General features: G+C 48.7%; 1 protein-coding gene across 3 annotated transcripts; it reads right to left on the minus strand.

Annotated features, from left to right (window-relative positions):
• Nucleotides 1–4,948, minus strand: AVPR2 (arginine vasopressin receptor 2). 3 transcript variants are annotated; one of them, NM_001199793.1, is given in 5 exon segments: nucleotides 251–456; nucleotides 616–730; nucleotides 733–749; nucleotides 751–1,497; nucleotides 1,783–1,807. In NM_001199793.1, coding segments are annotated over 5 exon segments (1,110 nt in total).
• Between the last annotated feature and the right edge of the window lie 8,303 nt (nucleotides 4,949–13,251).

Raw genomic sequence — 13,251 nt, forward strand, 5'->3', positions numbered from 1 at the left:
TGGAAAATGAGCCAGAGTTTTTATGAGGGCAAGGTCAGAAGGGAGGGCCAAGGGGGACAAGATGGCGGGGGGGCAAGGATGGCCTCTGGTCCAACCTCCTTTTTCTGCCCCCTGGGCCCCCGGGACCTCCACTGGCTGGCTGCATGTCTCGGCCAGGCCCCCGTGGAGCCAGTTTGTAGGCGGTCAGCTGAGTTCTGTGGAGCCTCTAGAAGGAAAGCAGCACCCCCACCCCCGCTGCTGCCCCGATTTCTCAGGAGGGGGTGTCCTTGGCCAGAAAGGAGCTGGCTGTGGCGCATGACTCCTCTTGGGGCCCCCGGCTGGGTGGGGCGCGCCTCCGGGTGCAGCAGAGCAGGCTTCGCAGCTCGGAGGAGACGCTGCTGCTGAAGGAGGCGTAGATCCAGGGGTTGGTACAGCTGTTGAGGCTGGCCAGCAGCATGAGCAACACGAAGGGAGGCCCTGTGTGGGGCAGGAATCAGGGCTGGGGCTGAGGGGGCCTCGAGGTCGGCGCACCTGGGCTCGAAGGCCACGCTGGCTGGGTTGAGGGGTGGAGAGGGGTGAAAGTGCACATGCACCAAGATTGGGTGGGCCCCCACAGCCCCAGCCACTGCCACACACCTTCCCGCGGTGCCTCTGGGTCCCACGCGGCCCACAGCTGCACAAGGAAGAAGGGCGCCCAGCACAGCACGTACACTATGACGATCACCAGCGTCATCCTCACGGTCTTGGCCACGGCCGCCGACACCCGGGCTCCCTCAGCAGGACCGCCCGGCCGGCACTCTCGGCGGGGTCCGCCGGCCCTCGGCACCGGCCCTGGCCCCAGGCTGGCATGAATCTCCCGGAAGATGAGCACCTGACAGGCAGCGATACCCAGGGCAGGAGCCACAAACACCATCAGGGCGATCCAGGTGACGTAGGCACGGAGGCCCCAGGGCTCAGCAAAGCGGGCCCAGCAGTCAAGGACCCCGCTGCCATCCACGTCACGCTGGGCAAAGATGAAGAGCTGGGGCAGGCTGAGGAGCAGCGAGAAGGCCCAGGCCAGCAGCACCGGCCGGTTCCAGTGAGTGCCACCCGCGTGGCGGTGTGCCAGCATGGGGCGGCAGATGGCACGGTGGCGGTCCAGCGTCATGGCCAGGATCATGTAGGAGGAGGCATACATGCCCACCATCTGCAGGTACTTGACTGCCCGGCACAGGGCATCGGGCCCACGGAAGCGGTCGGTGGCGTCCCAGGCCAGCTGGGGCAGCACTTGGAACAGAGCTACGGCCAGGTCAGCCAGGCACAGGTGGCCGATGAAGACGTGCATGGGTGCCCAGCGGCCCCGCCGGCCCCGCCGCACCAGGGCCCCCAAAACCAGGCCGTTGCTCAGGGCCACGGCCACGAAGACGGTGGAGAGCAGGGCCAGCTCTGCCTGAGCTAGCAGCGGGTCCCGGGCAGTCCACAGCTCCCCTTCGCTGCCGTTGCCTGCTGGGGTAGGTTGAGAGAGGTGCCGGGGCACAGCTGGGCAGAGGTGGGGGCAGAGGGCCAAGTCAGTGAGTCTATTCTGCCCAGGCACCAGGCCGCTGTCAACCTGGGCCCTCTGTTTCCCTCCAGCCTCCTCCTTCCTGGCTCCTGGCCTTCCAGCACAACACACGTCATCCAGCACCGTCCCCCCACCACACACTGCCTCAAACTGCATGTGGTGGGGAGGAAAGGGCAGCCCCAGGCCCAGGTGAACCAGAGGGCTGGCTCTTTCCAGTGAGGGAGGCGGGCTGAGTTGGGGACGCCGAGGGATGGGAAGCTTACCTGAGGTGGTGGATGCCATGAACATGGCAGGGCGTGCAGGAGTCCTGAGCGCCTGGGGGAGACGACGTTGTGAGCTCAGCCTCCCACCCGAGGGGCCAGCCGTGCTGCCCAGAGTCTCTGGATAGGGGTCCTTAGAGCCTTGGCCGGGGTGGTGGGGTGGGGGCCTGTGTGTGTGACTGTGTGTGTCTGTGAGACTGTGTGTGTGAATCGTGTGTGTGTGTGAGAGAGACACTGTGTGTGTGTGTGAGTCTGTGTGTATGTGTGTGTGTTCATTCCCATGGCTGGGTCCTGGGGGGTATGTCTTAGCCTAATCGACGTTGGTGAGGTCTGGCCACTGAGGCAGACTCAGACCTTGGCGCCCACGACTGGGCGGGGGAAGATAGCGCCAGGGGTCATCAGACAGATGGACAAACCCAGCTTAAGACCCATCCAGGCAGCCCATGAGAAGCGAGGCAGACATACAGACCCCCCACAACCTCTTGCCCTGACAGAGGCCCAGAGAGGGAACCGTTGGAGGGCTGGGGGCAGGGTAGGAGGGCTGCTACATCCCCCTTACCTGGCTAGACTCCTGGGCTCCTGGGCAGCTGGGCGGCAGCAGGCGTAAAGGTAGCCCCAGAGCTCAGATCAGCTTTCCATGGGCGGCCCCGCCCCAGCCAGTCCTCTGGGAGTGACCAGCTCAGGAGGGGACTTCCTCCCCCACCTCCATGAGCCTCCTGGCCTCTGGTACCGGGAAGTAGGCTCCTGGCCCCCTCTGCTTCCCTTCCCGGCCCGCCCGAGCCATCCCAGGTCAGTCCCTGGGGCCCCAGGCTGCCCCTGAGAAGGCCGGAGACCTTCTGAGCTGGGCCTGGCGACCCTCCAATACCGCCCCCCACACACACACACACCGCCTTATGACAATGTCGGGTCTGCGGAGCTCTGGGCCATCCCGGAGTTCACTGTGTCTATTTTCAAAGTGGGGTAGCTGTGACCAGAGACGCGCACTGGCTCAGCGCCACACAGCTTTCTCGTGGCAAAGCCTGACTCCCCTCTGCCAGGACAGGCTCCTCTGGCCCCTCTCCGGGCCTGGGTGAAGCACCCGAGGCTCCTACTAGGCAGAGGGAGGGCTTGTCCCCAGCCAGTGAAGGCCCCTCCCATCCTCAATTAAGCCTCCCGGAGATGAGGGCCGGAGATGAGGGGTGGGAAGGCGGTGGAGTGAGGTCCTGCCAGCTCCCTCCCCTGAGGTTCTATGGGAGCCCGGACTCCCCCTACCACCTCGCAGCTACCTGTCAGTCTCTGTACCCCACATCCCATCTCCCCCTCCTTGTGCTTCCTCAGCCTCCAGGACCCCCTCCCCTCCAGCCCATCATTTCCCCCCCTCGCCAGCCCTCTCGTGCCACAGGCCCGGCCTCCCTCAGTCCAGGCTGGCCCAGCCCAGCCCCAGGAAGTGGCCTGCGCACTGCACCGCGCGGAGCCTGACTCCAGGCTGATGTTGGCTCTGTCTTCCTGTTTGTCCGTGTTCCTTGTTGACCTGCGAGGTTAGAGACCAAAACGGCCTCTCCCAAACAGGCCCGGGTACAGCCCAGGCCAGGCCTCCTCCTCCTGGCCGGACTCTGGCAGCACCAGTAGGGGGACATTAGGATGGGGGTCCACCCGACCTTATGCACCACACACACCACACACCACATGCCACAAACACCACACACCCACACACAGCACACATACCCACACACACCCACACCACACACCGCGCACAGTACACAGCACATACCCACACAGCACATACATACACCCCCCCCCCACACACACACACCACACAAACCACACTCACACACATCCACACCACATACCCACACCACGAACCCACAGCACACAGAACACACCTACCCACACCACACACCCACACACAGCACACAGGACACACAGTACACAGCACACACCCACACATACCACACACCACACACATCCACACCACATACCCACACCACACTCCCATACCATGCACCCACACACAGCACACAACAGACACATTACACAGCAGCACATGCCCACACACAGCACACACCCACACCACACACCCACACACAGCATATCACACGCATCATGTTCAGTATTCATACAGCACACAGTAAACACACACTGCTTGTACACATGCTCCCCTGCCACACCCCCGCAGTACACATGGGTATTTATAATGGTTTTTCCTATTTGAGAGTCGGTTGTAGAATACCAGCGCCACACGTCTGAACACATCAGCCATACCTCCTAACAACAAGAGCATCCTTACTTTCTGCCTGTAACCACATGAGTTTTATTAACCCAGAGGCATAGAAAAAACTTTTCAGCTGCCATCTGGATCTACTAAAAAGGTAGAAAGTGGAGTTCCCAGGTAAGATTATAGAACAGATTTTTCGAAGGAAAACTGTAAGCCACTGGGAAAAATTCACATCACATCACACTCATGGACATGAGTTTGAGCAAATCCCAGGAGAGAGTGGAAGGTAGAGGAGCCTGGCGTGCTGCAGTCCATGGGGTCACAGAGTTGGACACAGCTTAGTGACTGAAACAACACACCACCACTCAGTATGTCTTTCTTCTTGCCTTGTGTCCCTGTGTGCCTCACAGGACCCCAGTCCCCAGGACTCCCCCATCGGCCTAGGAATCTGAGGTACCTGCTTTGCCACTCCCCCGCTGTGTGACTCTGGAGGGCTGTGACCAGCTCTCTGTGACTCAGCTTGCCCCTATGTAAAATGGGAATCCAGTGACTGAAAGTTGAGCCCTGGCTCTAGGACGGGCAGAGACTTGAGCCAGCTGGTGATGAAGTGCCAACCTCATCATCTCCTTACAGGGTTCTCTGCCCAGACCCAAACGGGGCCCCACAGGGCTGGATTCCGGCGGCGAGCTGGCGCAGGGCCGGGGACCATCTCTGCTCCCCATGTTCCTTGTTTCCTGTTGTCAAGAGTCCAGGGAAAGTCACAGGGAAGGCCCCTCCCTCCAGCTTTCTCTGGGTTCCAAGAAGCAAGGGGAGGGATTTGTGTCTACACCAAGGCCAGGGTGTAAAGGGAAGCAAGTGCTGGGGACCTCTGGAAGGGACAGAGAGACCCCGAGGCCAGTGGCTATGACTGGAGAGAGACTCCAGGTGCTCTGCAGGTGCTCTGCCCCTTGAGAGCCTGGGCAGAGTCCTGCTGCCTGCAGCAGAGACCTATGAGAGAGAGACGCCCCAGCAGGCCCCTGCCCCAGCCACCAAGAAAGACTTAGCCATGGAGCTATGCTGATTAGCCTCAGGTGGCCTCAGGCATGGGGCAGAGCTGAGTAGACACCCTCCCCATCCCCTCAAGCCCCTTCCCCAGCACAGCCCCCTCTGCCCTGCCCAGGACTGCATTTGCAGAAAGGTTCTATGTGTGGCCAAGGAGCATGCCCTGAGCTCCCCTGACCCAGTGTCTGAGCAGAAGGCCACAGAAGGCCGCCCCCAGGTACTAGGTGCCAGGGCGGAGGTCAGAGAAGAGGTCAGGGGGACAGGACCCAGATCCTGGGAAGTGCAGTCCTGTGCCAAGTGGTGTGCAGGCAGGCAAAAGGTGATGGTGGTGGTTTTTCAGTTGCTCACTCATGTCCGACTATTTGCCACCCCCTGGACTGCAGCATGCCAGGTCTCCCTGTCAATCACCAATTCCGGGAGCCGGCTCAAACTCATGTCCATTGAATCAGTGATGCCATCCAACCCTCTCATCCTCTGTCCTCCCCATCTCCTCCTGCCTTCAATCTTTCCCAGCATCAGGGTCTTTTCCAATGAGTTGACTCTTTGCATCAGGTGGCCAAAGTATTGGAGCTTCAGTATCAGTCCTTCCAATGAATATTCAGAACTGATTTCCTTTAGGATTGACTGGTTGGATCTCCTTGCAGTCCAGGGGACTGTCAAGAGTCTTCCCCAACACCACAGTTCAAAAGCATCCATTCTTTGGCGCTCAGCTTTCTTTATGGTCCAACTCTCACTTTCATACGTGACAATTAGAAAAACCATAGCTTTGGCTAGATGCACCTTTGCTGGTAAAATGATGTCTCTGCTTTTTAACGTGCTGTCTAGGTTGGTCATAGCTTTTCTTCCAAGGTGCAAGTGTCTTTTAATTTCATGGCTACAGTCACCATCTGCAGTGATTTTGGAGCCCAGCAGGAATGGAGACCAAAGGCATTTCTCAGGCCTTGGGAAAGACCCTGGAAGGCTATTTTAGGCATGAGCAAGAAAGAGGAGCCAGCCCAGGACACAAGGAAAGAGTGACAAAAAGCCTGGAGAAAAACCAGGGGAGCAGATGTTCCTGAGGTTAGGAGGGGAGATAGGTACTGTGAGGTAAGGAAAGACAGGAGCCAAGCCAAGGGGAAGCCAGACCTCGGGTCAACTGGAAAAAAATGCACACCTCAAAAGTGAAGTATGTTTTATTCGGCCGACTTTTGGAGGAGTGCATCCCGGGGCACCAGCCTCTCGGAAAGCTCTGAGGGACGGTCCCCAACAGGTAAGGGAAGAGCCAGGATGTATGGGAGTTTTTGCAACTAAAACCGGGTCATGGGAACATCAAAAGATTAGCGTCGGCTAAAGAAAGCTAGACAACTCAAGTGACTGCATCCAGTACTTTTCTGTGTGTGGCAAGATGCAGAGGTGCAGGTGACATTCTTTGTCTACACCAGACATGGAGAGAGGGCCTGTAACTGGGCATCCCCCCAGGAGCAGGCATTGCAGACTGCAGCTCCTGCCTGGTAGTGGGAGGAATGCGTAATGTCCCAGCGAGTGAACCAGTATGACAGGGACGAAGCAGGGCCAGGAGTCAGGCTGAGGACACAGATGCCCTGAATCCAAACATGCGGATGTGCTTTTGGGCAAGTGTGTGCTGGGACAATGGAAAGATAGGGTGATCACTCGCCTGAGGTCTGAATGAAAGTGAGCAGGGATTTTGAAAGTGAGACAAGCCCCGTTTGTCCATTGGAGGAGGGTGGGCAATGGAACTTGATGGCTTAGGAGCCCTGTAGGCTCTGAGCTCTCTCCAGGTCCTGGATGAATTTTCAAACATTAAGTCATGAGGTCTTCCCTGGTGGCTCAGGGGTAAAGAATCCACCTGCCCATGCAGGAGACACGCTTTCCATCCCTGATTCGTGAAGATCCCACATGCCTCAGAGCACTTAATACTGTGCGCCACAACTAGTGATCCCGTGTTCTAAAACCCGTGCTCTGCAACAAGAGAAGCCACCACCATGAGAAGCCTGTGCACCCCAACTAGAGAAAAGCCCGTGCAGCAATGAAGACCCAGCACAGCCATAAATACATAAATAAATGCATAATTTTTAAAAATTAATTAAATAATCATTTCGGTCTTACCTCTGCTGGTGGGACCTGCACCCTCGACACTGAAAGCACCGAGTCCTACCCACTCAATGGCCAGGGAATTCCCCAGGAATGACTCTGTAAAATCAGCTCTATTGAAGGATGATTAGCATACAGTAAAATTCATGACTTGCTTCACGAGATCTGACACATAATACAGTTGTGTAAGTGATAGTGAGAGTTGCTCAGTTGTGTCTGACTCTTTGCAACCCCATGAACTCGTCCGTGGAATTCTCCAGGCCAGAATACTGGAGTGGGTAGCCTTTCCCTTCTCCAGGGGATCTTCCTAACTCAGGGATCAAACCCAGGTCTCCCACATTGTGGGCAGATTCTTTACCAGCTGAGCCGCAAGGGAAGTCTAATACAGTCGTGTAAGCACCGCTATAATTATGATACGGAACTGTTGCGTCACTACAGAAAGCTTCCTCATGGCTCTTTGCGGTCTCCTTCCCCTACCCAGAGCCTGGCATTTTCCTATCCCTATATCTGTGTCTTCCCTAGAACTGTCCACACGTAGAATCCAAGCATGTGCAATATTTCATGTCTGGCTTTTTTCACTCAACAGGATGCCTTTGAGTTCATCTCTATGGCTGTTTGTATCAGGACTTTGTTCTTTCTTGCTAAGAAGCATTCTGTTGTCCAGATGGATCACAAGCAGCTTATTCCATTAATGGTTGATAGACAGGTAGGTTGTTTCCAGTTCGGGGCTTTCATGAATAAGGTGACTCTGAGCCCTTAAGTGCAAGCCTTTCCATGCTTTAGCTTCTCTAGCAGGCAGCCTTAGCCCTGGGACAGCCAGCTCCTGTGATAAATAGGTTTCATTTGATAAGAAAGCAGCAGATTGTTTTCTACATGCCTCGGATTGGTTTGCATTCCCACAAGCACAGTTCCATTTGCTCTCCATCTTCACCAGCCCTTGCTATGATTGGTCATTTTTCTTTAGCCTCTTTCAATTTTAACCATTTCAGTGATATTTTATTCAGGTTTTATTTTGCATTTTCTTTTGACTGATGATGGTGAGAATCTTTTTATATACTTACTTGCCAGTTGTCTATATTCTTTGGTGAAGAATATAGAATATAGAATTCTTTGGTTCAATCTTTGGCACTTTTTAAAAGTTTTCTCTCATTTTCTTTCCATTTTGTGTGTATTTTGGTTACAAGTCCTCCAACAGAAAGGTTTTGCAAATAGTTTCTCCCGCCCTGTGGCAAATGGTTTTCTAAGTTTGACAAAGTCTAATTTTATATATTTTTTTTCTATCATGGTTTGGGTTTTTGTGTCCTCTTCAAAAGTTCTTTGAATAATTCACTGTCGCAGAGATATTCTTCTATGAGTTCTTCTAGGTGTATATTTCTAGCTCCTAGAGTTAAGTCTATGATTCATTTCAAGTTAAATCTTGTGCATAGTATGAGGTAAAAGTCTGGGTTCCTCGTTTCTGTGTGGATACAAATTTGTGCTAGAACCAGTGGTTCAGAAGACTGTCCTTTTCATCTTGAATTACCTTGCACCTTTCCTGAAAATTGATCACATGCGTGTAGGTCTTATTTTTTCTGGACTCGCAATTCTATTCCTTTGATTTCTATGCCTATCCTTATACCTTAAACCAAGGCTGGCTACACTGCCTATTTTTAAAAAATTATGTATGTCTTTATTTATTGTGTGGCTGTGCTGGATTTTGATTGCTGCTTGGGCTTTTTTCTAGTTGCAGAGAATGGGGGCTACTTTCCAGTTGCTGTTCATAGTCTTCTCATCGTGGTCATTTCTCTAGTTGGGGAGCACGGGCTCTAGGGTACGAGGGCTTCAGTAGTTGCAGGTCCAGGCTCTAGACTACAGGCTCAATAGATATGGCAGAAGTGTTTAGGTGCTCCTAGACAAGCATGATCCTCCTGAACCAGGGATCGAACGCGTATCTCCTGCATTGGCAGGCAGACTCTACCACTGAGCCACTAGGGAAACCCAAGGCTATGCTATCTTGACTCCTCTAGAGTGATAGTAATTTATTTTTTTGGATCATACTGGACAGCTTGTGAGGATCTTACTTCCCTGATAAAGGATCAAATCCGTGCCCTCTGTGGTGAAAGCTCAGAGTCCTAACCCCTGGACTGCCAGAAAATTCCCTATTGTAAGTCTTGAAATCAGATTGCATAAATCTTGTAAATTTGTTCTTTCTCAAAATCTTTTTGGCTAGTGTAGGTAATTTGCATTTCCATGTAAAATTTAAAATCAGCTTGTCTGTTTCTACCAAAAAATTAAAAAAGCCTGCCAGGATTTTAATTGCTATTACATTGAATCTGTAGATAAATCTGGGGAGAATTGGCATCGTAACAGTAACAAGTCTTTCAACCCAAGAATGTGGTGTTTCTTTCCATTTATTTAAGTTTCTTTAGTTTCTCTCAGCAATATTTTGTCGTTTTTGATATACAGGTTTTACACATATGTTAAGTTATCCCTAAGTGTTCACATTTTTGATGCTATTGTAAATGGTAGTTTTAAACTTCAATTTCTGATTGCTGTTAGTTTATAAAAATACTAATGATTTTTGGATATTAACTGTTTATCCTGCAACTTTGCTAAACACTTATTGGTTCTACTGGTTTTTGCAGATTTCTTAGAACTTTTTCTTACATAGCCATTCATGTTCTTTCTGAATCAAGACAGTCTTACTTTTTTTTTTTTTTCTCCTGATCTGTATGCCTTTTATTCCCTTTTCGTGCCTTACTGCACTTGTTAGGGCCTCCAGTGCAGCGAAGGGTGAAAGTGATAAGAGCAAACAGCCTTGCCTTGTTCCTGATCATAAGGGAAAAGCAATCTGTCACCATTAAATATGACAGTAACTGTGGGTTTTTCATAGACACTTTATCATGCTGAGACAGTTTTCCTCTCTTCCTAGTTTACTGAAAGTTTTTTTTATCATGAGTGGGTGTGGAATTGTATCAAATGTTTTCTTGCAGCTATTGAGATGATCACGTGATTTTTTTTTAAAATTGTTGCTTTGTTAATACGGTCAATTACACTGACTGATTTTCAGCTGTTGAAGCAAACTGTCTCCTTTTTTGGCCATGATGTGTTATCTTTTTACATATTGCTAGATACGATTTGCTAAATTGTAAAAAAAAAATTTTGCCTCACAGCTTGTAGGATCTTAGTTCCCTGACCTAGGACCTTGGCAGTGAGAGCATGAGTCCTAACCACTGAAATGCCAGGGAATTCCCTGAGTTGCTAAAATTTTGATTAGTACTTTTACATCATGTGTGTTCATGAGTGATACTGCTCTGTAGTTTGCTCTTCATGTAATGTTTTCCGTTTTGGTATAAAGATAATGCTTACCTTGTAAACTGAGTTAGGAAGTGTTCCCTCCTCTCCGATTTTCTGGAAGAGTTCATGGTGAATTGGTGTTATTTCTTCCATAACATTTGGTACAATTTGCCAGGGAAGCCATACAAGCTTGGAGTTTTCTTTGTGAGAATGATTTTTGCTACAAACTCAACTCCTTTACGGAGAAGGCAATGGCACCCCACTCCAGTACTCTTGCCTGGAAAATCCCATGGACGGAGGAGCCTGGTAGGCTGCAGTCCATGGGGTCGCTGAGAGTTGGACACGACTCAGTGACTTCACTTTCACTTTTCACTTTCATGCATTGGAGAAGGAAATGGCAACCCACTCCAGTGTTCTTGCTTGGAGAATCCCAGGGATGGCGGAGCCTGGTGGGCTGCCGTCTATGGGGTCACACAGAGTCGGACACAACTGAAGCAACTTAGCAGTAGCAACTCCTTTAATGACTATAGGGTTAGTCAGGTTATTTATTTCTTTTTTAATGAAATTTGATAGTTTGTATATTTCATAGAATTCCTCCATTTCATCTAATTATTGCCATATGTTTTATACAACATTCCCTTAATATCTTTTTAATGTTTATAAGATCTGCATTGATGGCCCCTCCTTCATTTTTGATATTGGTAATTTATATCTTGTCTCCATTTTTCCTGAGCGGACTGGCTAGAGGTTTATCAATTTCATTAATCTTTTCAAAGATAAGCTTTTGGTTTCATATATTTACTATATTATTTTTCTGTTTTCTAGTTTATTTATTTCTGATCTTTATTATTTTCTCCCTTTTACCCAATTTTTATTTAGTTTACTCTCATTGCTAGAGGGAATGCTGCCCAATTTATCAGTCGCCTAATAAAGCCAATTAGATCTTCAAATTCACTTTCTGAATTTTTTAACAGTATACACATAGATCAATGAAAAAAAATTAAAAACCTAAGACTATATCTATGTGAAATGTTATATATAATTTATATACATACATTTATTATAAAGATAGTATTATAAATCAGTTGGTAAAAGACGAATTATTGAATGAAGGATACTGGGGAAACTGGAAAGTGATCTGAAAAAATATTTATTTGGGTCACTACCTCACCCTTTACAGCAAAAGAAATTCCAGACAGAGGAAAGGTTGGAATGTGACAGCAAGGAGATCAAATGAGTCAATCCTACCGGAAATCAATCCCGAATATTCACTGGAAGGACTGTTGCTGAAGCTGAAACTCCAATACTTTGCCCACCTGATATGAAGAGCTGACTCATTAAAAAAGACCCTGATGCTGGGAAAAATTGAAGGCAGGAGGACAAGTGTGCCATTGAGGATAAGATGGTTGGATGGCATCACTGACTCAATGGACATGGGTTTGAGCAAACTCCAGGAGATACTGGAGGACAGGGAAGCCTGGAGTGCTTTAATCCATGGGATTGCAAACAGTCAGATACTGAACAATACTAGAAGAAAACATGGGAGAATTTTTCTCTCTTGCTGTGGATAAGCCATCCTCATTATAGTAAAACAAACACACAGATAGATAAAACAAGAAGCTATAAAAGAAAATACAAATAAATTCTAGGTTTCCCCCCAGTTTTATTGACTTGAAATTGTAAATATTTAGGTATACTGAGTGATATTTTGATGTACATATTCATCACCCCATCAGTTCCCTTTTTAAATTTTTTTTGGTGGTGGTGAGAGCCCTTGAGATCTACTCTCTTAGCAGAGTTCGAGTATACTATCATGCCATACATTAGGTCTCCAGAACTTATTGAACTTATAACTGAAAATGTGTACCCTTTTCCAACATCTTCCCATTTCAGCTGGCTCACAATCTTTAGTACTCACTCACCATTCTCTGTTACTACGTGTTCCACTTTTTGGATTCTATGTATAAGTGAGATCATTTGTCTCTCTGTATTATTTCACTTAAATTCATTAAGTCCAACTATTTAACAATTTTTCAAAATTCCTGTACAGAAAATAAGTCATAAGAGAAAGAACAAAATTGATTTGGGACTTTTCTCCTTTTCTAATATAAATAGTTAATGTTGCACATTTTCCTCTAATCACTTATTTAATTGAATTCTCAATTTATGATATGTGATGCCTTTAGTTTTATTCAATTACAAATATTTTCTACTTTAACTTGTGATTTCTCCTTCAATCCATGGGTTACTTAGAAGCATATATTTTTTTTTCATTTCCAAATAGAAATTTCCTTGTGATCAGAAATCCTGCTTTGTGTGATTTCTATCTTGTGTGACTTACTGAGGCTTGCTCTATTGCCCAGCAAGTTGTCTCTGTGGGTGAATGTTACATATGTATTTGAGAAGAATGTGTATACTCTTGTTGTCAGGTGTAGTCGTCCATAAATATCAGTTAGGTCACTCTGGTTGATAGTGTTGTTCAAATCTTCTTTAGTTTAACGATTTTTTTTTACTATTTATTTTGTCAGTTACTGAGAAAGGAATAGGAAAGTCTCCAACTATGTTTTTAAATTTGTCTATTTTCAGATCAGTTTGGTGCTGTCAATTTTTTTTTTCCATGTACTTGGGAACTCTGTTATAGGGTGCTTACATATTTAAAATGATTATATCTTCTTGATGATTTGTCCTTTTTCCATTATGAAATATTCCTCTTTACCTCAGGTAATATTCCTTGTCTTGAAGTCTACTCTATCTGATGTTAATGTAGCCATACTGACTTTTTTACATTCAGTGTTTTGCATGGTGTATCTTTTCCTGTCCTTTTACTTGCAACTTCTCTGTGTCTTTGTGCATGTAAATAGCACAGAGCT

This window comes from Ovis aries, chromosome X, assembly GCF_016772045.2.
Source record: "Ovis aries strain OAR_USU_Benz2616 breed Rambouillet chromosome X, ARS-UI_Ramb_v3.0, whole genome shotgun sequence".
Classification (NCBI taxonomy): Eukaryota; Metazoa; Chordata; class Mammalia; order Artiodactyla; family Bovidae; genus Ovis; species Ovis aries.